Below are 27,269 nucleotides of genomic sequence, written 5' to 3'. Positions count from 1 at the left end.
AGGGTAGTGCAGTGGATGTGATCTATATGGATTTTAGTAAGGCATTTGACAAGGTTCCACACGGTAGGCTTATTCAGAAAGTTAGAAGGCATGGGATCCAGGGAAGTTTGGCCAGGTGGATTCAGAATTGGCTTGCCTGCAGAAGGCAGAGGGTGGTGGTGGAGGGAGTACATTCAGATTGGAGGATTGTGACAGTGGTGTCCCACAAGGATCTGTTCTGGGACCTCTACTTTTCGTGATTTTTATTAACGACCTGGATGTGGGGGTAGAAAGGGTGGGTTGGCAAGTTTGCAGACGACACAAAGGTTGGTGGTATTGTAGATAGTGTAGAGGATTGTCAAAGATTGCAGAGAGACATTGATAGGATGCAGAAGTGGGCTGAGAAGTGGCAGATGGAGTTCAACCCGGAGAAGTGTGAGGTGGTACACTTTGGAAGGATAAACTCCAAGGCAGAGTACAAAGTAAATGGCAGGATACTTGGTAGTGTGGAGGAGCAGAAGGATCTCGGGGTACATGTCCACAGATCCCTGAAAGTTGCCTCACAGGTGGATAGGGTAGTTAAGAAAGCTTATGGGGTGTTAGCTTTCATAAGTTGAGGGATAGAGTTTAAAGAGTCGCGATGTAATGATGCAGCTCTATAAAACTCTGGTTAGGCCACACTTGGAGTATTGTGTCCAGTACTGGTCACCTCACTATAGGAAGGATGTGGAAGCATTGGAAAGGGTACAGAGGAGATTTACCAGGATGCTGCCTGGTTTAGAGAGTATGCATTATGATCAGAGATTAAGGGAGCTAGGGCTTTACTCTTTGGAGAGGAGGAGGATGAGAGGAGACATGACAGAGGTGTACAAGATAATAAGAAGAATAGATAGAGCAGATAGCCAGCGCCTCTTCCCCAGGGCACCACTGCTCAATACAATAGGACATGGCTTTAAGGTAAGGGGTGGGAAGTTCAAGGGGGATATTAGAGGAAGGTTTTTTAACTCAGAGAGTGGTTGATGCGTGGAATGCACTGCCTGAGTCAGTGGTGGAGGCAGATACACTAGTGAAGTTTAAGAGACTACTGGACAGGTATATGGAGGAATCTAAGGTGGGGGCTTATATGGGAGGCAGGGTTTGAGGGTCGGCACAACATTGTGGGCCGAAGGGCCTGTACTGTGCTGTACTATTCTATGTTCTATATACATACACATATACATATACACACACACACGCACTCACTCACTCGGTGATTCATCCTCCACAGTTCTGAGTGTATGGAGTTCTAAAGAATCAATTCCTGGTCATTTTGACCTTAAATAAGTCGCCCTTAATACTGAAATTAATTAATCCCATTTCATTCTACCTGACCAGGTCTAAAATAACCTACTCCCTTTACTTTTTCCAAAATGTATTGCTCTAAACAAAAACTGTCCTGAACACAGTCTGAATTCTTCCAAGGCTACCTTTGATTTGTTTTGTCAGTTTGTCTTCAATAATTATTATTCACTCATAATTACTGAAATAACATTATTTCCTGACCTGTAGTCTATCCTGTAGTACGGCTGTCATTAGGGACCTCTAGACTACTCCCAGCAATTACATCTTTTCCCTGCTATTTTCACAGCTCCACCCAAACTGATTCAACCTCTCGCTCTTCCAAGCCAAAATCATTTTCCACTACAGTACTGATGTCATTCTGTATTAGAGCCAAGCTGCTGCACCTGCTTTTCTGTTCTGTTGATCTGAATTCAACAGCCCCTTATGTTCTCATTTGTAATTTAGAGCAAACCTCTAAAGTAAAGAGAGGAAAAACATACCAATCAATTACCTTCCTGTATTTCCATGATGACATTTTAACTCGCACAAATTAAAATGTTATTATTGTTTCTCAAGCTGTTGATTCAACCTTGATTTAAAATATAAACACTTTGCCCTTCTCCACCACTTTCTCATCATATTCCAGAGTCAGACAGAAACCCAATGGTGGAATAATGCTGACTGACTGATTGGAATGTACAGGAAGCATCAACAAGCACTCATTTAAATTCAGATTACAGAGAAAATTAGAAAGAAATCCAAAGCTTGCAGGGTGGTGATGCAAGTCAGGGCCCAGAGGCTGTGACCCAATTCCTGCAGCTGTGCTGTTGTACCAAGCCAATAAGTAAAAGCCCGTTTGTTCTGCAAAAAGAGGGGTGGTCCCACCCAACTTCCAGTTGACCGTTAAAGGGTGGGTTGGCTTAGGTCTGGTAGCATGTTTCTGAGCAAAAGAGGAAGTGAAAAGCATGACAAAATAAAATCAAAATAGATAAAATCTAAATGTTATCAAGGGAAACAAAAGGCAGCTATTACTTCTCTTTATGAAATCTAAAGTTGCAAGGATTATGACTTAAAATAACATATGCAGTATTTGGTGGTAAAGGTTTCTACTATGCAGTGTCAGTAAAATATTGTTTAATTTTTTGGAGAAAATGGAGTCCATGTCTCCTGCCAAATTTCTTACAAAACAAAAGGTTGATCACCTGTTGTTTGCCTGTTCTCATTCTGACACTGGTGAGAAGCCAGCGGTGTGCTGAGGAAATGCTCATTCAGCTGTTCCCCACTGGTGCACCCACAGCGAACTTAAAGAGAAGTCTGCACACGCAAATCAAATATGACCAAGCACTTTGGGTTTTCATGTTAAACACAAACACAGCCCAATTTTTAAATAATCATAGACCACGAGTCAAAGTCAGGGGAGGAAATGTCATTGGTTGTCATATCCATGTTATAACGTACCCACTCCTGAGGGCAGTAACAATACAATCAGCACAGAAACGATGGAGACACTCTTTGGTTGTCATAGTGTTCTTCAGCATGTCTAGGCAGATTGGACACATCAGCTCACTGTGGAGACTTCTTGGTGACACTGCGATCTCCATGCCATCTGTGATTGCCTCCTGTAAATCACAAAGTTCAAATTTCATCAAGTAGCCACATAATGGCTGTTAAGTCACATCTCTCTGGATTAAGTGATCAACAGCCTCTGGTGCATTGTGAAGTGATTTTTAAAAAGTCAGAGAACTCCTCATTACCTCTGGATCAATTAGAACCTAGCCTCAGCTACCATCACCATTATTAATGGGAGAGTCTTACTGGTTTTCAAGCACTTGGTAGGTAGAATTCTACAGAAGCCAAGCGCAATAGCAGAACAGCAAGGTGAGAAGAAGATAAAGAGGAAGGTTTAGTCCTACTCTAAAGCATTCATTGCCCATCTGAAGACGACTTCCACAATTTAGTGTGTGGCACTATGGGTGATTGTCAAAGAGAAAGAAATTTGTTGCAGAATGGTTACAAAATGATTTACTTACAAAACAACTGAAATTGTGTTCTCCATGTGCAAGTAAAAGATTTTTCAAGCACATTCATATCTTCACTTAAAATTGAAACCAAATCTCAGCATGTTAATTAACAGCCATGTTATGAAAGAAATTATTAACGCTTAACTTTGCTAGTATCTAATATGTAAATTCTCTAAGATAGAAAAGATAACACCATATACTGTATTAATATCTTCATTTTAAAAGCAACATAATGGCCCAGAGGGTTCTGGTTTGTTCCTGCCAAAAAAAAATTAAGATTCCTTCTTCTCAGACATAAAAGTACCTTCCTCAGCAAAATGCAAGACCCCATTGCAGCACATGCATCTGACCATTTCAGACTTCACAGGGCAGCTTTGCGTTTCTTAAACAAGCTTTCAAAAATGCATTAAGATCCTGTCATTGCAGTAGGCAGTTTATTAACCAGACAATCTGGATATTTCCCCTGATGACAGTCTAATGAAGTCAAGATATTTTATAACGATGATCAAACAATTTGAAAGCAATGCAAAAAAAACGGAAATCCGAAGCTCTGAGAACAAGGAAGTCTAACATATATCGTGGACAATGAAGGATCTAATGAAAATGAGGAACTGACTAACTATTAATAAAACAAAGTCCTGGAGAAGTTACTGAGCTTGAAATCTGATTAATCTCAAGGCCTAATGATGTATATTCAGAGTTTTTAAATGAAGTGACATCAGAACCCAACTTGTTCCCGTGAATTTGAGGAGAATAAGCATGACCTCACTACTGGAGAAAACAGGGCACAAATTGTCTCAACAATAGTTTTGGGGAAAAACAAACCTACAAAGAAATATATAAACAGAACATCTTAGAAATGAATTGTGCAGATTTATGAAAAGTAAATTATATTTGTCTACTTTACTAGAATTCTTGATGACATAACTATTAGAATAGATGTGAGAACCAATGGATTTTCCAAGTGTTTTGATGAATTCCCACACAGGAGTTGGTCAACAAGATAAACACTAACAGAATTGGGATAATATACTGATTGAGAACTATTTACCAGAGAGGACACAAAAAGGAATAAATTGTCTTTTCAGGTTGGCAAACTGTGGTTCGTAGATCAGTGCTTGACCCCAGCTGTTCTGGATCTACATTAACAATTTTGCTGAGGGGGTGGGGGAGGGAGGGAGGGAACGTCAACTCAGACCATGAGAGGCCTGCATCGGGCACTTTCATGCCTTACAAGGCGCAGATTGCAAGTCTGTGTGGGACGCCACTCCTCGCACAGACACTAGAGCAATGTGTGGTTAAGTGCCTTGCTCAAGGACACAAACACGCTGCCACAGCTGAGGCTCAAACTAGCGACCTTCAGATCACTAGATGGACCACCTTAACCACTTGGCCACGTGCCCAACACAAAGAGGGTGGGGGGGGGCAGAAATGTCATATTTCCCAGTTTGCTGATGACATTCAACTGAGTATATTCACAGGTGTACAGAGCTCATAGGAGTGTTTTTGGGAACATGGAGATTGTGCGAATAGGTGAGAACATGGCCGATATATATGCCAATATGGGCATTCACTGAGGTAGGTGACTTTGCGCACAACATGTTTGTTTTTTTGTTTTTTCTTAAATGGGATGAAATTGGGTCATGTTGATGTTCAAAGAGACCTGGGTGTGTTTGTACCAAACTCACTGAAGGCAGATGCAGTAGGTAATTTGGACAAATCATATATTAACCTTTTGGCACCAGGGTTAGACTACAGGATAAAGGAAATCTTGTTGCAAGTTGTACAACGCCTTGGTGAAACCATAAATGGTGCCGTGCACAGTCATGAGTTTCCTTTCTTAAGAAAGTTGCATAGAAGGTGTGCAGCAAAAGTGCACTAGACTAATTCCAGGGATGTTTGAGGAGAGTTGACTAATTGGGACTAAAATTTAAAAGGATCAGAGGAAATCTCAATGAAACTCACAAAACCCTTGAACAGATTGATAGGCCCAACTGAGGAATGGTATTTCCCCTGAATGAGGATACAGGGATCAGGAGGGCTTTTCGGAATGCAATGAAGAAAACTTTCCTAACTTAGGGGGTGGTAAATCTTTGGATTCTATAAGCTCATCTGCTGTGGACGCTTAATCAATCAGGTCCTGATGAAGGGTCTCAACCCAAAACCATCTCTCTGCCTCTACAAATGCTGTTGGACCCTCTGAGTTCTTCTAGTTTATTTTGCTCCGTGTTATAGCATCTGTAGACTCTCTTGCGCAGAGTTAGCATCTTCTTCTGAACAGAATTCAGTGGATTTCTTGGATATTTTGATAAGTGCTGGAAAGCATTACAAAGGTGGAATTTTGTATAGTCAGCATTCTGACTGGCTGCATCACTGCCTGGCAGGATAGCTCCAATGCACAAGATGTGCCAAAAGCTATGGAGTTGTGGATTTGGCCAGCTCTATCATGGGCCCAAGTCCCTTCCCACCATCAAAGACATCTTTAAAAGGTGCTGGCTTTTTGAGGCACCATCTATCTTTGAGGACACGCAATGCCCGAGACATGCCCTCTTCTCACAGCTACATCAGGGAGAAGGTACAGGAGCCTAAAGACCCAAACTCAATGATACATAATCAGCTTCTTTCCCACTGCCATCAGATTTCTGAATGGTCCACGAACGCTACCTTGATGTTGCTTTTTACCTCCACTATTATTTTGCAACTCATTGTAATTTTGTGGTTGCACTATACTGCTTCTGCAAAGCAACAAATTTCACATCATATAAGACAGTGATATTAAATCTGATCCTGAATCTGAACACGACCTGCCACAATCTCATTCAGTGAAAGGGGTTGATCCACCCCTGCCCCTATTTCATATCGTAATTTCAGAATAAGAATCAGGTTTCATTATCACCGGTACACAACGTGAAATTTGTTAACATTACGGCGACAGTACAATGAAATACATGATAAACATATTACAATAAATATATAAATATATATATTAAATAGCTAAGTTAAAATAAGTAGTGCAAAAAAAATGAAACCAGAAATTTAAAAAAAAGTAGTCAGGTCACGTTCATGGGTTCAATATCCATTTAGAAATAGAATGGCAGAGGAGAAGAATTTATTCCTGAACCGCTGAGAGTGTGCCTTCATGCTTCTGTACCTCCTTCCCTACAGTAACAATGAGAAGGCATGTCTTGGGTGGTGCGGGTCCTTAATAATGGACGCCACCTTCCTAAGGCACCACTCATTGAAGACGTCTCGGATACAATGGAGCCAATACCTATGATGGAGCTGACTAACTACAAACTTCTGCACCTTACTTCAATCCTGTGCAGTAGCCCTCCCCATACCAAACGGTGATGCAGCCAGTCAGAATACTCTCCCACAGTACATTTGTAGAAGTTTGAGCGTTTTAGTTGACAAACCAAATCTCCTCAAATTCCGAATGAAGTACAGCCCTCGTCTTGCCTTCTTTATAGCGGCATCAGAATGTTGCGTCCAGGTAATTTGTTCTGAGTAAACAAAGTAAAATACTGGAAATTTTGGAAATTTGAAATATAAATAACAAATCTTGTAGAAATACTCAGCAGGTCAACTTACCCCTAATGCAAGAGGGATTAATATTGTGGGTCAAGGATTTTTTCATCTAAATCACTAGGTGGCATGTTGGCAAATTTTAAAGGAACATTTTAATATTCAGTTCATATAAGAACACCTCCATATTCAGGTGAGTGAAAAGCCACTCACCTGGATTCCTAACCCCAGAATTCTTTCTCTAGAATTGTTGCTTTACATGCTGAGTATTCCTTCTTTTATTTTCTAATGAAATAACCTTTAAATTTCAAAGTTAATGTGTTTATGCTCCCTTTCTTTTAAAAATTTCTTTGTTGCCAAGTCTGGTCAAGTACAATCTACAAGAACCAGTGCCTTTGACCAGCTTCCAGGAATTGTGCAATGGCAAACAAGGTGATCCCAGCAATTAAAATACACTAGTTTAATGGTTAGCACGAAGCTTTACAGTACCAGCAACCTGGGTTCATTTCACGTTGCTGTAAGGAGTTTGTACGTTCGCCTGTTGGGTTTCCTCTGGGTGCTCCAGTTTCCTCCCACAGTGCAAAGACTTACTGCTTGATAGGACAATTTACAATGACCAATTAACCTGTGATTTGGTAGGGTTAAATCGGGGGGGGGGTGCTTAAATAAAATGGGCTGCTATGCAACACTTTCCTTCTGAAGTCACCGCATTAAATATCATGAATTCTAAAGCTCACTCACATGTCATGCTAAAAGATGGTTATTTTCTGTATATTCCATTCCCTAAACAGTTAACTCATGCAGCCCAAAGTATTTGAAAGAATACTGATGAGTTACTGTATGGTCACAAGAGATGCCAAAATCATATCAGGCTGTGAAGCCCCAGAAGTTCAGCCCAACCACAACAATCCCAAACAACTTCCATCCTTACTTTACCTGAGGAACACGAAATTCCTACCCTGCCATATCAATCCAGCTCTTCATATACTTAGAAGACATCTTGTAGTTCTACTAACACACATCAAAGTTGCTGGTGAACGCAGCAGGCCAGGCAGCATCTCTAGGAAGAGGCGCAGTCGACGTTTCAGGCCGAGACCCTTCGTCAGGACTAACTGAAGGAAGAGTGAGTAAGGGATTTGAAAGTTGGAGGGGGAGGGGGAAATCCAAAATGATAGGAGAAGACAGGAGGGGAAGGGATAGAGCCGAGAGCTGGAAAGGTGATAGGCAAAAGGGGATATGAGAGGATCATGGGACAGGAGGTCCGGGAAGAAAGACGGGGGGGGGGGGAGAACCCAGAGGATGGGCAAGAGGTATATTCAGAGGGACAGAGGGAGAAAAAGGAGAGTGAGAGAAAGAATGTGTTCATAAAAATAAGTAACAGATGGGGTACGAGGGAGAGGTGGGGCCTTAGCGGAAGTTAGAGAAGTCGATGTTCATGCCATCAGGTTGGAGGCTATCCAGACGGAATGTAAGGAGTTGTTCCTCCAACCTGAGTGTGGCTTCATCTTTACAGTAGAGGAGGACACATTTCCGACACTTCCCTCCCCTTTCTAGATCTTTCTGTCTGTCTCTGGAGACAGCTTATCCACTAATGTCTACTATAAGCCTACTGACTCTCACAGCTATCTGGACTATTCCTCTTCTCACCCTGTCTCTTGCAAAAATGCCATCCCCTTCTCGCAATTCCTCCGTCTCCGCCGCATCTGCTCTCAGGATGAGGCTTTTCATTCTAGGACGAGGGAGATGTCTTCCTTTTTTAAAGAAAGGGGCTTCCCTTCCTCCACTATCAACTCTGCTCTTAAACGCATCTCCCCCATTTCACGTACATCTGCTCTCACTCCATCCTCCCGCCACCCCACTAGGAATAGGGTTCCCCTGGTCCTCACCTACCACCCCACCAGTCTCCGGGTCCAACATATTATTCTCCGTAACTTCCGCCACCTCCAACGGGATCCCACCACTAAGCACATCTTTCCCTCCCCCCCCCCCGCATTCTGCGGGGATCGCTCCCTACACAACTCCCTTGTCCATTCGTCCCCCCCATCCCTCCCCACTGATCTCCCTCCTGGCACTTATCCGTGTAAGCGGAACAAGTGCTACACATGCCCTTACACTTCCTCCCTTACCACCATTCAGGGCCCCAAACAGTCCTTCCAGGTGAGGCAACACTTCACCTGTGAGTCGACTGGGGTGATATACCGCGTCCGGTGCTCCCGATGTGGCCTTCTATATATTGGCGAGACCCGACGCAGACTGGGAGACCGCTTTGCTGAACATCTATGCTCTGTCCGCCAGAGAAAGCAGGATCTCCCAGTGGCCACACATTTTAATTCCACACCCCATTCCCATTCTGACATGTCTATCCACGGCCTCCTCTACTGTAAAGATGAAGCCACACTCAGGTTGGAGGAACAACACCTTATATTCCGTCTGGGTAGCCTCCAACCTGATGGCATGAACATCGACTTCTCTAACTTCCGCTAAGGCCCCACCTCCCCCTCGTACCCCTTCTGTTACTTATTTTTATGAACACATTCTTTCTCTCACTCTCCTTTTTCTCCCTCTGTCCCTCTGAATATACCTCTTGCCTATCCTCTGGGATCCCCACCACCTCGTCTTTCTTCCCAGACCTCCTGTCCCATGATCCTCTCGTATCCCCTTTTGCCTATCACCTGTCCAGCTCTTGGCTCTATCCCTCCCCCTCCTGCCTTCTCCTATCATTTTGGATCTCCCCCTCCCCCTCCAACTTTCAAATCCCTTACTCACTCTTCCTTCAGTTAGTCCTGATGAAGGGTCTCGGCCTGAAACGTCGACTGCACCTCTTCCTAGAGATGCTGCCTGGCCTGCTGCGTTCACCAGCAACTTTGATGTGTGTTGCTTGAATTTCCAGCATCTGCAGAATTCCTGTTGTTTGTAGTTCTACTAAATGTTATTCTCTCCCGTCAAATTTAATCAGTGACCCTCCTATGGATCTTGTCACACTTCCCTGTTGCTGTGTGATTTGGCTCTTAACCAATTCAGAATGAGTGACCAAACCAGTATGCCAGCAACTGGTCACCACAGATACAACAGCAATTTACCTCGCTCTTCTGAATGCAATTCCAGGCCAAAGTTTATTTGACTGATAACTGCAATTAGACTGAATATATATTCCAAAATCCTTTTCTGACAGCATCTACAAAATAATAAATGAGGATAACTTTAACTACCTAATTAGCTAAGAAAAACATAGTCTGTAAATACAGTAAGTCAGATCTGTTAAATCGAACAGTGGGTAGAAAGCTCCCCTTAGGTTTTGAACTGACAAGGCTCTGAAAAATTGCTCCTCTTAAAAAGTGTAATTTGCCATGGAGACAGAAAATGTAAATGCTGTGTTTCTTTCTATGCTATATAAAACATTTTGAAATGGGTTAGAATGCACTGTATATGTGCATATCATCAATATTAAAAAATCAGTTCCTTAGTGCACTATACAAGAATTGAATTTTCTCTTTGATCCCATTTAGCTGTCTGCTTTACATATGATAACAAAACTGTTTCTTCTTCCAATTTCAGATATGGGAGAAGCACAAATGGAAGTGAAGAAATAACATTGTTACTTTTTGGAAGAAATAATATTGTTACATGCACAGCTATGGGTCACACTATCAAAAGACTATTGAGCAATAAAGATGAATTCTAGTTGAAGGAGACAAAAGGAGAGTCTGGATGTTGAACCTGCAAGAACATCCAGAACAGACTCGGTCATTCGTGACAACCACCATGCTTCTTCCGTTACAATATCAGGGCGTATTCTGGAGTTAGGATATATAGCAAATCTTAACTTCAGCAACCAATCTATAGACCTGAATGTGGATTGTAGATTAAATTTAAAATGCAGCCCTGGACAGTAATTTTCTGGAGCTGTAGATGCCTGTTGATTTAAAACCAGATAATGTTGATTAACATTCATTTTGCGTGTCTGGAGTGTGTGTGCAAAGAAGAATTATATGTAATTCAAAAGGAAGATTGTAGATACATTCTGACTATAGCATTGTCCTGCTACCTTTGAACTTCAGCATATAAAATGTCATGTAACGGTGTGTCGAAAAGGCCTCTTCCTCCAAGAGCGTCTCATTTTGTTGAATAAAACACTTTTGTATCCACTAGCTTCAGTGACTTTGTTCACAATAAAACAAGGCCAGGTTTAAAAAATATATATATTTAATGATTCATGATCTTCAAATCCATTGCAATACTTGAATTACAATACCTGAATTACTTCATCTATCATCCTTTCAAAGAGTATCCATAAGATTATGGCAAAGCCCAGTCATTCTAAAATCATACCAACTATTCCCATAATACAAATGTTATTTACATTACTCTTAGAAAGTGGTGACATTTTTATTTCACAAGGATTGCCATGTTATTTAGTGTGTAATTATTCAGGTTCACTTTAAACATCACTAAACATTAACAAGAGGAATTCTGCAGATGCTGGAAATTCAAGCAACACACATCAAAGTTGCTGGTGAACGCAGCAGGCCAGGCAGCATCTCTAGGAAGAGGTACAGGTCCTGACGAAGGGTCTCGGCCTGAAACGTCGACTGTACCTCTTCCTAGAGATGCTGCCTGGCCTGCTGCGTTCACCAGCAACTTTGATGTGTGTCACTAAACATTAGCAATGTTTGTACCATCCACCACTGCTTAAGTTGTGTCCTTACAATTGTAGAATTTACAAACATATCAGCCAAAACATCATAAATACATTCATTTAATTAACTGGATTACATTCCATCAACCCAATTCCAGGAATTTTGTGGGTATTTAACCTGTCTAGCTTCAGAATACTAGCTTCATTTTCTACTCGCACATCTGGAGTGTAGCCCCTTTCATAGTGTCTGTGATTGATCCATCATCTCACTGCAAGTAGTATTTGTGGATAATATATTCAATATAAATGAAAAAAGACGATTATTTGCAGTAGCTTTAATATTTAAATAATAATCTGCCAATTATTCTGCTTGCCTTTAGTAACCTACAATAATGGCTTTTGTTTTACAAAATACAAGTGCGAATGTGACAATGGAATAGAAAAACTGAATAGCAGATAATCTGTACATTGTAACAACCAGAAAGGCAGACGAGTGAGAGCCACACTACAACCAAAGGGCTTTTCTATGAGAGAAAACTCATTCCGTGCCTTCATGAATTTAGGTTTTGCCAGGTCATCAACCCAAACTATTAATTGTTTCTCTCCCTACATACACTGACTAAACTGCTGGATTTTTCAGGAATATTCTTTCTCTAAATTCAGATTTTTGTCAGATCGCTAGTGATAGGAGCATTCCTCGTTATCATTAAGTTCACTGCTGCTGGCGTTTGACCCAGTTGTGTCTTCTGGGACGAGTTTCTGCTTCTCTTAGATCATTAATTCCTTACCTTTTTTCTATCAGGCTGCTGCTTCTCTTTCCATGTCCATCCCCAATCAGAGAGAAAGGAGAGAGGATGAGGAACACAAAAACGACAGACTAAAACAAAACTGAAAACTGAAGAAGGGCAGGCAGAGAAAGGATAACAAATATAATTAGGTTACAGACAGGGAAAATTGATTTGCACAGCACAAGTAGGAAAAAATATAAGGCAGAAGCAGAAGAGAAAGAGAAGACGAAATCAAGAAAAATTGAAATGGACTAAAACGAAAGCAGAAACAATAAAGACTAAAAGATTCAGAAGGGGGAGGAGTAGAAAGTACAAAGAGACAACCACAGTTAGTCAGAAATGTGAGGAAGAGAATAGGTAAAGTCAGAATGATGTAGAAAAATGTGGTAAAAGTTTAGAACAGATATTTTTCTCCAACTTACCTGAACCAATATCAGAAGTTGTTATTTCTGAAGAGAAGCACCAATTATTTTAAGTAAAATTATTTTTTTCAGGAATGATGATATTTGATATTTTTGTAAATATTTGCCACACTATATTGTAAAGAGTTAATTTTTGTGCTAATTGAACGCCCTACCAGCACTGTGGGCTTGAATGTAACAGGACTGACTGCAGGAGATTTGATTACGACCATAGGAACAACATGAAACTAGCTGAACACTGGGGTGGTGACAAGTGATGATTGGTCGTAATTCACTGATTTGATATGGTGTTATGTATTAGTCAGCTTACTGCAGCGTTTCGTATCAATGGAAAGTAGAGTGGTCAGGGGACTTGGGGGTAGTTTTTCCAAGGCTTCGCCGATGGGCTGGTTGTGAACAGTACTGCGAAATGAGTGGGAGCTGTGCTCTAGTGAGAGGGGCCCTGCGCACACCCAGTTAAGTATTTTAATGCTTGCTCTGTCCTGTACTTACAAATGTAGTTTTGTAATTCTACATAGATAACTGGTGTTTGCGCCTTTCAGTCTCATCTTGGATCCAAGAGCCTATTGTTTTAACACAATATATACATAAAGTTGATGCAATATGATCAAAACACAAGCATGTTACTTCAAAAATAAATGTGTGTAATATATATTATTTATATTTATTATGAATTTATTATTAAAGCTTTCATGAACTGCGATACTGTCACTGCTCAGACTTTACAAAATGGAGTACAGAATCTTCAGGCCAGTGAATTAGTCCCTCAACGTGCTCTGCAGGTTAGATGGAGGTGAGCAGTGACCATGGGCAGTAGGTCCCTAAACTTCTGTCAGCTCAACCCAACTCCCAAAACTGGTGCTATTGTTTATAAAGCTGCTTTAGAATGGGCAGTGTTTAGTGAAAACAAACGTTCAGACATCACAGGCCACATAAATTTAAGCATGTGGCTCTTATTTTGCCAGTTTTCCAAAGATGCTATTGACTTTACATTGATTCAGAATTCTCATCTTGAATAGGTAGAAACAAAAATGTCTAAAGATTATTCTTAGCGAAACGGCCAGTGCATTTTAACTACAATGCAAAGTTAATGATCCCGTAACAATGTATGTAAATATGATATTACCTGTGGTGTTCGTTGTAGTTCATACAAACTGAGCTCCCATGTTTTGCTGAGAGGCTGGGTTCCATTGGTCTGCACAATTTGTGCCATCACTGTAAGAAACAATTAAATAACATGAAAACTGAAATTTTTACTCATCAGTGCTTTGTTCCTCAAACCCCTCCTCCAAACAGAACACTTCAATATAAATGAAAACTAAGCTGCAGATGCTGGAAATCTGAAATAAAAACAGAAAATGCTGGAAACACTCAGAAGATCAGGCAGCGCCTGAAGAAAGAGAAATGGTTAACTTTTCCAATTCAGCACAGATGAAGCATCTGATGAAGGACCTTGGACCTGAAACGTTGATCATTTCTCCTTCCACAGATGCTGATCAGCTTTCCCCCAGTGTTTTCTGGCAAATCTGCGGATGATACTAAAATTGGTGGAGTCATGGGCAGTGAAGACTGTTGTCCAAGTTGAACACTGGATCTTGATCAACTGGGAAAGGAATGGCAAATGGAATTTAACTCAGACAGGTGCAAAGCGACGCACTTTAAAAAGTTATGCTAGGACAGGAGTTACACGGAAAGCAGCAGAGCCTTGGGAGACTTATGGGGGCAAGTACATAGTTCTTTTTGTGGCAACAAAATGCTGAAGGCAGCATATGGTAAACTTGTCATCATCAGACGCACTGAGCATAAGCATTTGGACATCATGCTCTATCTGCACAGGATGTTGGCAAGACCACGCCTGGAATATTGTGTGCAGTTCTGGTTAGCATATTATAGGAAGAATGTGACGAAGTTAGGGAAGGTGCAGAAAAGATTCATAAGGATGTTGCTGGACAAGAGACTCGATTCATAAGGAGAGTGTGGCACCATTCTCCCTAGAGTGAAGGAGGTTGAGGGGATGACCTTATCTATGGTCTTCATGATTTTATAAAGGTGGGTGGCCAGACTTTTCCCCAGCAAGTCCATGACTAGATGGTCATAAAGAGAAGAGATTCTGCAAACACTAGAAGTCTTGAGCAACAAATACTAAATGCTGGAGGTACTCAGCAAGTCAGGTAGCATTTATAGAGGGAAATAAACAGTCAACATTACGAGCCAAATCCCTTCGTCAGGACTGAAAAGGAAGTGGACAGAAGCCAGAATAAGAAGGTGGGTGTAGGGGAAGCAGTACATGACAGCAGCTGATAGGTGAGACCAAGTGAGGAAAAAGGTGGGTGGGTGGAGGAGAGGGAATGAAATAAGAAGCTGGGTGATGATAGGAGGAAGAACTAAAGGGTTGAAGGAGGAGGAATCTGATAGGAGAGCACAGTGGTCGAAAGAGAAGGAGGAGGGCCTCCAGAAAGGAAGGGAAGGGGAGGTCAGAAGAGGAGGAACCAGAACTGAGAATGGAAAACAGGGGAGGACGAAGAAATTATTCCCTCCATAAATGCTGCCTGACTTGATGAGTTTCCCCAATGTTTTGTGTGCAAGGCTAGAGGCTGTAGGTTTAAGGTGAAGAGAAAAAGAATTTAAAGGGGACCTGAAAGACCAACCTGCCAGCAGAAGTGGAAGTGGTACAGGTGGGTGCAATAATGTTAAAAATACATTTGACTGGTTTGTGGGCGAGAAAGGATGTGGGCCAAATGTAGGAAATGGCATTCGCTCAAGAAGGTGCTTTGGGTCAGCAAAGGTGAGTTGGGCTGCAGAGGACTACTTGCAACACTTAAATCAACAAAACAGTTATTGTTGTTTTATGGACTACACTGAACTAAATGAGAACAAATTGGTAAACCATCATTTTCCTCACAGGTATCAAGCCACATTCATGGTAGTCTCTTGTGCCTATCCAACTATACTAACATACAAACAGATGAAGTCTCCATTTTCTGTAACCACAACCCCACAGATTATGTCCAGTTTCCCCACAAGATTAATTAAGGATGTTTTACTAAGTGCATCCACTCTCAAAGCCAAATATCCTCATGATTAAAGGATTACTTTATTACAAAACAAATGCACCTCATCACCTTCCCAAGTTGCAGAAGTTTCTCTTCTTGGGATTTGTGAAAATTTAGCTGCCCTTGGACAATTATTCACAAATATTTAGATTTACATCATGTATTTGCAATGGAACAAACCAAAAGAGCTAAATTAAGAAAAGTGCCATAACATACACATTGTGAAATCTCAACTTTATTCAGACAGAACAAATATTTGTTCATTGATAAATGTCAACAAAACAATTTTCCTTTTTTTATCCCCCAAGAATTTTCCTTTTTTTTAAAAGAACCAAAAAGTTTCTGTGATTACAGTAGCCTTTCCATTCACACACATATCAATAAGGGGAAAGGGAAGCCATTGGGCCTCATATCTGCTCCATCATACCATACAGCCTTCATTGCTGGGGGAAAACGCAATGAAGGCTGTGCAGACTGGCACTTCCATTGTATCCTGGATAATGGACTACCTGACTGGCAGACCACAGTATGTGCGGCTTCAGAGCTGTGTGTCAGACATGGCTATAAGCAGCACTGGGTCCCCACAGGGGACTCCCTTCCTGTTTGCCCTGTATACCTCGGACTTTAGATACAACACTGAGTCATGTCATCTGCAGAAATTCTCTGATGATTCAACAATAGTTGGGTGTATCAAGGGAGGACAGGAGGATGAATACAGGACCCTGATGGACGACTTTATCAAATGGTGTAAGATGAATCACCTACAGCTCAACAGTAGTAAGACAAAGGAGATGGTGATGGACTTCAGGAAGACTAAGCCTGCATTGCTCCCTGCTACTACTGATGGTGAGGACCTACAAGTAGCTGGGAGTGGACCTGGATGACAGACTTGAGGGGAGCACCAACACAGAGGCTGTGTACACAAAGGGCCAGAGCTGCCTCTACTTCCTGAGGAGACTGAGGTCCTTTGGAGTATGCAGGCCTCTCCTTCACATATTCTACCAGTCTGTTGTCACCAGTACAATCTTCTATGCAGTAGTGTGCTGGGGCAATGGCATTAACACAATGGCACCAGGCTCAATAAGATTAGAAAAGCTGGCTTTGTTACTGGAGTCAAACTGGACACACTGGAGGCTGTGGTAGAACAAAGGACCCTACGGAAAATCCTGGCAATTCTGGACAATGTTTCTCATCCTCTGCATGCCACTTTGGTTGAACAGAGGAGTACTTTTAGTAATAGACTAAGACAACTGTGCTGCTCCAAAGAGCGCTATACAAGGTCATTCTTACCTTCGACCATTAGGCCCTATATTGAGTCAACCTATAGCCGGGGAAGTGATAACCTCCTCCTGTTAGACTGTTTGTGGTAACTTTTTTTTTATCCTTTCTGCTTCTCTTCTAATATTTATATCTGTGCACTTGTAATGCTACTGTGGCATTGTAATTTCTTTTGGGATCAATAAAGCATCTAATCTATCCATCTATGATTCAAAAGGTTCATGACTGATCATTTTTCTTAAACTCAGCTACACTTTCTTGCACTAATTTCATAGCCCTTTATTTTATTAATCTTCACCTTGAACATATTCAACAGCTGAGCTTCCATTTTTTTCTTGAATGGAGACCTCAAGTTCACTACCGTCTGGATGAAGAAATTCTTCTGCACCTCCGGTCTGAATAGGGAAAATCCTTATTCAGAAATCTACTCTGCAAGGCCCTTTGAGAAAGCTGCATGTTTGAGCAATTTCTCGTCCCTCTAAACTCTAGAGAGAATAGGTGAATCTGTTTATTCTCTTCTCAATAGAGAAAAGCAGCCACCCCAGAAACAAACTAACCAATTTTCACTGCCACAAGTCTATCCAATGTTGGGAGACCAGATCTGTATGCAATATTCCAGGTATAGTCTTTCAAGAGGACCACAGTCTTGTTGTGGTTTAGAGGCTTGTGTGCCTCAGTGACCCAGAGAACTATGTTGGCTGGAGTCAGGACATTGTGCTTTTGCTCTTGGTGAGGTCACTGATGCCAAACAGGTCAAAGGGTAGAGGCCAGACTAACAGTGGGTCCACCAATCCTCCAGGTTCAGGGGTTCAACTCAAGGCTAACAACCCTGAATGGTGAAACAAAATTGTTACGGAAACAGTAACGGAGAAACCTTCTACATTTGAGTGTGATGCTGTTCCCGAGTCTCCACCTGGATCTTGAATCACTGACAGTGGTGAAGACCGAGCTACTGACACAATGAAGGAAGCCCTGAACACTGCCAAAGGTGGAGGACTATTGCTGCCCTAAATGCCAGCAGCATTATGGGCCGTAGGTGCAGTGCCACTAGCATTCTTTATAATTACAGTAATATGTCTTTACTCTTGAATTCAAATGTTCTTGTACAAAAGAGCAAAAATCAAAACAATCACCATCAATAGTTTTTCATCTATCCTTAATTATGACATCTTCCAAAGATCTGTTTTCTCCCCCTACTTATTCTCTCATCTGCAGTGGTGTCATCTGAAACACAGAACCTGTCCCCAGATGTAGTATTTAATTTCTCCTATTTATTTCAAAACTCCAATGCCTCTAAACTATCTCTGATGTCAAGTAACTGATGACCAGAAATTTCCACCTTCTAAATGCTAGCACATGTAGCATGGTTCGCGTAGCAACAAGCTAACCAAACATTAACTCCATCCAGCTTCTGAGAGTCATATGACACTAAACCTAGCTATTACATCCAATGAATGAGTTTAGGTATGCAAAGTTCTGGTAATCAGCTACAGTATGATGAAGACACAGGCCATTTTACTAAGAATGTGACATGGTAATACTTGGTCAGGTTAGATTTATGCTAATTTTAAATATATCTGGCTCGAACATAAGGATGTAATTTTTTTTACATCATCTGACTACCAGATCAGAGACACAACGATCTTCAAATCTCACGTTTTCATTTGATTTCAGAGTACCTAACACATTTGCCCTTTTAATGTAGAAAATGGATTAACCAATCAATGACATCCAGGCCACAAAAACCTTGGGAAAGGGCCAAGAAGGACACCCCACTCAGCACTTTTGGCTGAGGACACACACTCACTTCAGAATAATTTCCTACATGTGCCAATGTGGCACCTTGCTGCTTGAGATTGTATTCCTTATTTTGCCTGGATATCCACTGCTATTCTTGGCTGAACATACTGGATGACAGATTTTTTTCAGATATATTGGTTGCATGATCACTTGGGTATCCATAACCTTCTACTTCTTTTGTGTTCAATATGCAATGTTGCAACTTATCCAGTCTTACAAGCCACAGTCTGGTGCTGCTGCTCCTAAAACAGCTTTCATCCTTATTATTTATATTTGATAGCTTTCTGTAGGAGTCGAGGCATAAAGATCTGACTCAGTCAAGGACATAATAAATACACATTTCTAAATTGCCTGTTTTATTTATTTGCAATCAATATGTCTCTTCAGAGTTTTAATCTTCTGTCTGTTACAGATTAATACCTTGATGTAATCTGCTCTTAACCAGGCAACTTATTATTACTTCAGGGCAAATAAAGTCAAGAAACACAATGATATTGACTAAGCTTGATGAAAGAAAGTTAAAACATAGCATAGAAATAGAATTATTTGATTAACAAACATAAGAATGACCGAAGCTTCAAACGAGACTCATTTGTCAGAAGACATTGGTGTGTGAATGACACATGCAACAAAAAGTAACATTTCAAAAATATTTTGAAAAAAATCAAATCCAACATAGTTCTTTTTCATAAATTACCATGTTCATTTTCTATGAGTTCTGAGCTTTGCCAGTCTGAGGGAAAAAAAGCCTCATCACTATTTTTCATAACATGTATCAATTTGGTCTTCTTTCCCTGCTTCACTGACACTCCTGAACTCTTCAGCAACACTTCCTCCGAAGATCAAAATGAGGTTTAATATCACTGGCATATATCATGAAACTCGTTGGCTTTGTGGTAGCAGTACATTGCAATAAGAGAAAAAAGGCTGAATTACAGTAAAAAAAAATACACATATGATATACCCACACACATATATATGTATACTAAATAGTTAAGTTAAATTAGTGGTGCAAAAATAGAAATAAAAAGTGAGGTAGTGTTCATGGGTTCAAAAGTCCATTCAGAAATCGGATGGGAGAGGGGAAGAAGCTGTTCCTGAATCACTGAGTGTGTGCCTTCAGGCTCCTGTACCTCCCTCCTGACGGTAGCAATGAGAACAGGGCATGACCTGGGTGATGGGGGTCCTCGATGATGAATGCCCAGTTTTTGAGGCATCGCTCCTTGAAGAAGTCCTGGATACTAGTGAGGCTAGTGCTTATGATGGAGCTGACTAAGTTTACAACTCTTTGCAGCTTACTTTGATCCTGTGCAGTAGCTCCCCCATACGAGAAGGTGAAGCAACCAGTTAGAATGGTCTCCACGGTACAATTGTAGAAATTTCCATGTGTTTTTGGAGAAAGCAAATCTTCTCAAACTCCTAAAGAAATACAGCCGCTCTCGTGCCTTCTTTGTAGCTGCATCGATATGTTGGATTCAGATTAGATCCTCAGAGATACTGATGCCTAGTAATTTGAAATTGCTCACTCTTTCCACTTTGGATCCCTCAATGAGGACTGGTGTGTTCCCTAGTCTTACCCGTTCTGAAGTCCGCAATCTGCTCTTTGGTCTTACTGACGTTCAGTGTAAGGTTGTTGCTGTTACCCCACTCAACTAGCTGATACATCTCATTCCTGTATGCCCTCTCATCACCATCTGAAGTTCTGCCTACAAAGGTTATGTTGTCAGCAAATTTATAGATGGCATCTGAGCAGTGCCTAGCCACACAGTCACAGGAGTAGAGAGAGTAGAGCAGTGGGCTAAGCCCACATCCCTGAGGTGGACGGTGTTGACTGTTAGCGAGGTGGAGATGTCACTTCCGATCTGTACAGATTGTGGTCTTCCGGTTAGGAAGCCAAGGGTCCAATTGCAGAGGGAGGTACAGAGATCCAGGTTCTGGAGCTTTTTGATCAGAACTGTAGGAACTATGGAGTTACCTAGCATCCTGACCTAGAGATTTGTATTGTCCAGGGTGATCCAAGGCCATGTGAAGAGCCAATGAGATCGCGTATGCCGTAGACCTATTGTGGCGATAGGCAAATTGCAGAGTGACCAGGTCGTTACTGAGACAGGAGTTGATTCCAGCCGTAACCAAACTCTCAAAGCACATCATCACTGTAGATGTAATTGCTACTGGACAACAGTCATTAAGGCAGCTCACTCTTCTTGGGTACTGGTATAATTGTTGCCCTTTTGAAGCATGTGGGAACTTCGGACTGTAGCAAAGAGAGATTGTAAGTGTACTTGAACACCCCTGCCAGCTGTTCAGCACAACTTTTCAGAGCCCTACCGGGTAATCCATCGGAGTCTGTTGCCTTGTGAGGATTCACCCTTTTGAAAGACAGCCTGATGTCGGCCTCTGGTACAGAGATCACAGGGTCACCAGGTGCTGAGGGACCCACATAGCTGTAGCTTAATTCTTCCTTTCAAAGCGAGCATAAAAGGTGTTGAGTTCATCTGGGAGTGAAGCATCATCACCATTCATGGTGTTAAGTTTCGCTTTGTAGGAAGTAACAGCCCGCCAACCCTGCGAGAGTTGACATGCATCCAATTTCACCTCCAACCTCATGAGGAATTGTCCCTTACTTCTTGAAATAACCCCTTGCAAGTTGTACCTGGTTTACTTCTTACAGACCTGGGACACCAGACTTGGAATCCCTCAGCAGACCACGAGCCTCCTGGTTCATCTCTGACTCGTTAATCTCATTCTTGAGGTACTAGAAAAGGCTTTGTATTTTGTAATTTCATTAAAGCATTACCATTAATAACAGACAAAAGTTAAACTTTAGTATGTCTGTTCATTTTCAAATTCTACCATGTTAATTTGCCATAACAAACAACAACTCCACACCAAAACCTTTGTTCAAAGCCTCTTCACGAGTTCCTGCTTAAAAATCACTTTATAAACTAACATTTGTAGTACTTCTTTGTAATGTGAGTGCCAACACTGATACATGATCAGTTGGTAGGCTAGAATGTCATAGAATTATTCATCACAGAACAGAATCAGGGCACTCAACTCATTAAATCAATACCAGACTACTCAAATGCAATCCAGCTAATCCCACTCACTTGTCCTTTCCCTTTAGCACTCTTCCTGTAGCCCTGTAAATTCTTTCCTTTGATTCAGCATTCCCCCAGATACTCTGCCTTCACTCTCATCTCAGGAAATGCATTCCAGACACTGGATACGCATACAATGAGGAAAAAGAAATTTCTTTGCTTCATGCTCAGTTCCTTTTGCCTATCACCTTTAATCCCATTCCCAATTCTTGACCGCTCCCTCTGTGAATAGCTTCTCCCTTGTTCGCTACAAAGATTCAGTAAAATGGCGGCGCGACTGGTCACGGCGGCTTCCACAAGGATCAGCAAAAGTGCTACCATTGCACTTAAACGTACCTAAAATGATCACAAGATCCTGCGATACGTTAAGAGCTCAAGGTACTGCAGATCTACACCTTCAGCAGGTTAGTCACTGGCAGAGATAATGAAGGGGCTGAGCAACGTGCTGCTGCCCGAGTTGATGGAAGCTCACGGTTAAGTAGCGAGTGGCCGCCATGGTTGCCTTTCTTGTGATTGCGAGATTTTTTTGGACATTGTTAACCTGGAACGCTGCTAGTTCGATCCAGATTTACTGGAATGAGAGCAGGGGCAGACGGAGGGGGAGCAGCCTGGTCTCAGCCATAACTCGGAGTGAGGGGGCGAAGTCATTGCACTTCACCAGAGGCGGTGTGGCGCATGACGCGGTGTCCAGAAGGGAGTCGGTGCCGCCCTCCCAGGGTTTCACTCTGCTGAGGATAAGCCCTGTTGTGGCCAGTTGCGGTTTCTACTTTTGGCTGAACTCAGTGGACTTGGAGTCTCAAGCTGTGGGCTCAGTTGCTTTGCAGCCCCTGGGGGAAGAAGCATCTGAGCCAGCACACTCTACTGGGGGCAGACGTTGTGGTGACAGATTTCAAATAGACTATATACATATATATTTGTGTGGCTGTGTTTTCACTAATATTCTACATGTGCTTGAATATACAAGGTCTGGACCTCAAAGCCATGGTGTCGCCTAGTGGGTGTCGAGGCCGATCGACACACGATATCGGTGGGCTGTGCTATATACACGCACATTTTGCATTGTTGTATTTTACTGATAGTCTATATAGTTTTGCTGACTTGTATGTGAGGGCTTGGCATCAAGCTGCGGTGTCCTGGGAGGGGGAGGGTGTCGGGACTCTTATTATGTGATTGTGACCTTGTGTGTGACTCTTTGCACACTGACCCCGTGGTAACGCTGTCTCGTTTGCCTCTACTCATGAGTATTCGTATATGGTCAAATGTCAATTAAACTCGAAATTGAATTGAATCTGATCTTCTCTGTGCAAAACCTTCATGATTTAAAGGCTTCTGTGGAGTAGAGTAGATCTGAGAGAAATAACTTATTCTTCTCCAATCCATCTACAGAACTGAAGTACCTCACAACTGGAATCACTTTATCAAATTTTGTTTTCACCCTTTTTAAGGCTTTTGTGTGCAGCATTCAGATTTGGATAAAATGCAGTACTCCAAATGATTTTTTTTCGTAAAGTTTATAACTTCCTTGCTCTTGCACTCTGTGCCTCTCTTTCGGAAGTCCGGGACCCTCTATGCCATCTTGATCACTTTCTCAAAATGCCCTACCACTTTTACTGGTGCACATATACCCCCTTGAAACCAGTAAGAATTGCACTGCACAGAATAAACTACCTTTCAATCTTCTCACCAAAATGGAACATTTTACATTTCTCAACATTAGATTTCATCTGCCACGTTCCACCAGACTGTCCATATCTTTTGGAAGTCCATTACAAGGAGTTCACAGCACCTCAGTTCTCAGCAAATTTAGAAACTCTGCTACGTGCATTAAAAAACGCTTTCGACTAAGACATAGGAGTAGAATTAGGCCACCCAGCCAAATGAGTCTGCTCTGTCACTTGATCATGGTTCATTTATTATCCCTCGCAATCCCATTCTCCTGCCTCTCCCTATAAACTTTGAGGCCTTTACTAATCAAGAACCTAGTAACCTCCAATCTAAATATTCCCAATGACTTTGTTTCCACAACCTCCTCCACAGGGTCACCAGCCTCTGGTTGAACAGATTCTTCCTAATCTCTGTTCTAAAGGGATGTCCTTCTATTCTGAGGCTGTGCCCTCTGGTGTTACTCTCCCAGTATTGGAAAAATCCTCTCCACATCCACTCTATCTAGGCTTTTGAATATTTGATAGATTTCAATAATCCAGGTAGTAACTACTTGGGGATTCTGTTGTACATTTCCTTTGTCTCAGCAAAAAGGGAACTTCTGTGAAGTAGCCAATTTTCTATCCATGCTGCCATGTCCTCTTATTTCATGTCTTTCAGAGAAACCTATTTGAAACAACCCATCAAAAGATTTTCATAAGTCCAAGTACATCACAACAACCACAACTCTCACAGTTACTTCAAAGTTTTATCATGTTTATTCACCACAATTTTTCCTTAAAATATCCACGCTGGCATTTCCTAATCAATCTACACTCATCCAAATGTTTGCTAATTCTGTCTCTGATTAAGGCTTCTTCAACTTTCCCTACCATGGACAACGAAATCACTAGTTGGTGATTACTGGGTTCGCCCCTGCACCCTTTTATGTGGGGTGTTACACCCCTGCTCAGGAAACAAGCATGGTGCAAGAGGAACCAGGAATTAAATGTGCACAACATGTACTTAAAATTCAATTTAGGTGGTTCAGCTTTAAAGTTTAGTGGTTAACAACTAAATTCAAAATTATTCTATAATACACACACCTAGAACTACAAGTGTAATCTCAAACAAACAAGCTGAAATGGTAGCTAGCACCAGTCTAAGATCAACCATCCAGAGCATGTTCAGGAATGTAGTTAGCAGCAGACCAGCCCTTTTTACAAAGCTCATCCCTTTGTTATTCACATAGTTCATCATAGTTTTCCATGGACCATCCCGAAATTCAGTTGCCAAACTAACTAGGCTTATGGTTATCTGGACCTCAAACTGGTAGGCTGGCTGAGTGATGTTGCAACAACAAACCAGCACTCAGCGTCAGTATGACCAGGGAATTGATTGTGGTCTTCAGGAAGGGGAAGTTGAGCAAACACACACAAGTCCTCACTGAGGGATCAACAGTAGAATGGATGAGCAGTTTCAAGTTCCTGGGTGGCAACATCTCCTAGGTCTATCCTGGACTCAACACATTGACACAATTACAAAGGAAGTACAACAGCGGCTCTACTTCATTAGGAATTTGAGGAGATTTGATATGTCACTAAAGACTCTAGTGAATTTCAAAGGGTCATTTACTGAGGACAGGGATAAGGTGGTCTTCACCTAGAATTTTGAGTAGCTTTAAAACTCAAATGGATTGTTGATGCATACGAAACAGATTTTAATAGAATAAAGATTAGCAAAGGTAAGTGTCAATGAAGTAAAGGATTTGCCATGATCACATGGAATGGTAGAGCAGGCATACAGGATGAATGAGCTGGATTTCTCAAGTTTTTTAATCCAGATATGAAGTTTAAGAGACAATTCCCTCGCAAAATGGAACTCTACCTTGGGCTTAGTGTTTGACTTCATATACAGTCGGTCCTCCTTATCTGCAAGGGATTGGTTCCGGGACCCCGCACGGATACCAAAAAACGCGGATGCTCAAGTCCCTTATTCAACTTGTCTAAATACGGTGGACCTTAGGACCCAGCGGAACCCCGGACATTATTAACCTGTTCAGTGTGGTGGACATTAGGACCCGGCAGCGGAGCTCTGAATCCACAGTGTTTCTGTTCACGGAAATAATCACGATCATGATTTAAAATAAAGTGAAAATAATAAAGCGATCGGAAAGAGATGAAACACCATCGGTCATTGGAAAAGTGTTAGACTACATTCGGTCAACGATCCGAACAATTTTAAAGGATAAAGTGAGAAAGGCCCTGCCCCAATGAAAGCTACAATTATTACTAAGCAATGCAGTGGTTTAATTATTGGGTTTTGGGGTTTTGATCATCCACATCAACCCGGCAGGAATGGAGAGTGCGCTCGGGAGCGGTATGTCATTGGATCGAACTCGGGAATTTCTGTTCCCAAGCCCAGCGCTGGAACATACCTTTCTTAACTGTTTTATATGCATAGAAGGGTAAAATATATACTATATACTAAGACAAACGTTTGCCTAACTGACGCTAAATAATACCGGATGTACCTGTTCCGACTTACTTAGTAAGAGAACTTCCAGTTTTTTTCCGATCCCGATCGACGACAACCTATGCATATCCTCCTGTATACTTTAAATCATCTCTCGATTACTTATAATACCTAATACAATGTAAATGCTCTGAAAAATAGTTGTTATACTGCATCGTTTAGGAAATAATGACAAGAAAAAAAAAGACTGTACATGTTCGAACAACAAGTGCTGGAAGAGCACTTCCGGGTTTTCTCGATTCGTGGCTGGTTGAATTCGCGCATGCTGAACTCGCGGATAAGGAGGGCCGACTGTACTAAGTTGGACCCTGACTTAACTGTAAGTAAATGTCAGCCATTCTTTTCAGAGTTGTCAACATTTAATAAAATACAGCTCAAAATCTCTGCTAAACTAGGCTGAAGAAAAGTCTCAATTTTGGCTACAGCAAAGACGGTAACTAGCTGCTTCTAAAACTTGAAGTTTTGAAAGAGACCATTTTCAAAAATTAGGAAAAACTAAGAAGAAAGGCAATTCTCTTCTAAAAGTAAAAAAAATGTTCAGCTGTTGAACAGAGCTTTCAGTATTGATTCAAATGTGTAAATTTGGGAATGATCTAACAAGCGATTTGCATAATTTTATAGTCAAATCTCCACTTTATCTGAATTTCATAATGGTGCAATTCAGTTGCCAAGCTAACTACGGCTTACGGTTATCTTGACCTCAAACTGGTAGGCTGGTTGAGTGATGTTGCAACAACAAACCAGCACTCAATGTCAGTATGACCAGGAAATTGATTGTGGTCTTCAGGAAGGGGAAGTTGAGCAAACACACACAAGTCCTCACTGAGGGATCAACAGTAGAATGGATGAGCAGTTTCAAGTTCCTGGGTGGTAACATCTCCTAGGTCTATCCTGGACTCAACACATTGACACAATTACAAAGGAAGTACAACAGCGGCTCTACTTCATTAGGAATTTGAGGAGATTTGGTATGTCACTAAAGACTCTAGCAACTTTCTACAGACGTACCATGGAGAGCATTCCAAGCAGTTGGCTGGGTGGAGAGGTCAATGCACAGGATTGGAAAAAGCTGCAGACACAGCCAGCTCCATCATGGGCACCAGCCTCCTCATTATCCAAGACATCTTCAAAAGGCAATGCCTCAAAATGGTGGCATCCATCATTGAGGAT

General features: G+C 41.6%; 1 protein-coding gene across 3 annotated transcripts in view; it reads right to left on the bottom strand.

The window, feature by feature from the left end:
* rnf2 (ring finger protein 2) overlaps window positions 1-27,269 on the bottom strand; it is a 78,159-nt gene that overhangs the window by 40,549 nt on the left and 10,341 nt on the right. For all 3 annotated transcript variants that reach the window (XM_063064014.1, XM_063064013.1, XM_063064012.1), the window contains exons 2-3: window positions 13,818-13,906; window positions 2,758-2,918 (exon numbers count right to left, since the gene is read on the bottom strand). In XM_063064014.1, coding sequence (XP_062920084.1) covers window positions 2,758-2,918; window positions 13,818-13,906 — 250 coding nt within the window. The remainder of the gene's footprint in view (window positions 1-2,757; window positions 2,919-13,817; window positions 13,907-27,269) is intronic.

The sequence above is a fragment of the Mobula hypostoma genome, chromosome 12 (assembly GCF_963921235.1).
Source record: "Mobula hypostoma chromosome 12, sMobHyp1.1, whole genome shotgun sequence".
Classification (NCBI taxonomy): Eukaryota; Metazoa; Chordata; class Chondrichthyes; order Myliobatiformes; family Myliobatidae; genus Mobula; species Mobula hypostoma.
The sequence above is the reverse complement of the archived record's forward strand: the minus strand, read 5'-3'. Positions and strand labels throughout refer to the sequence as shown.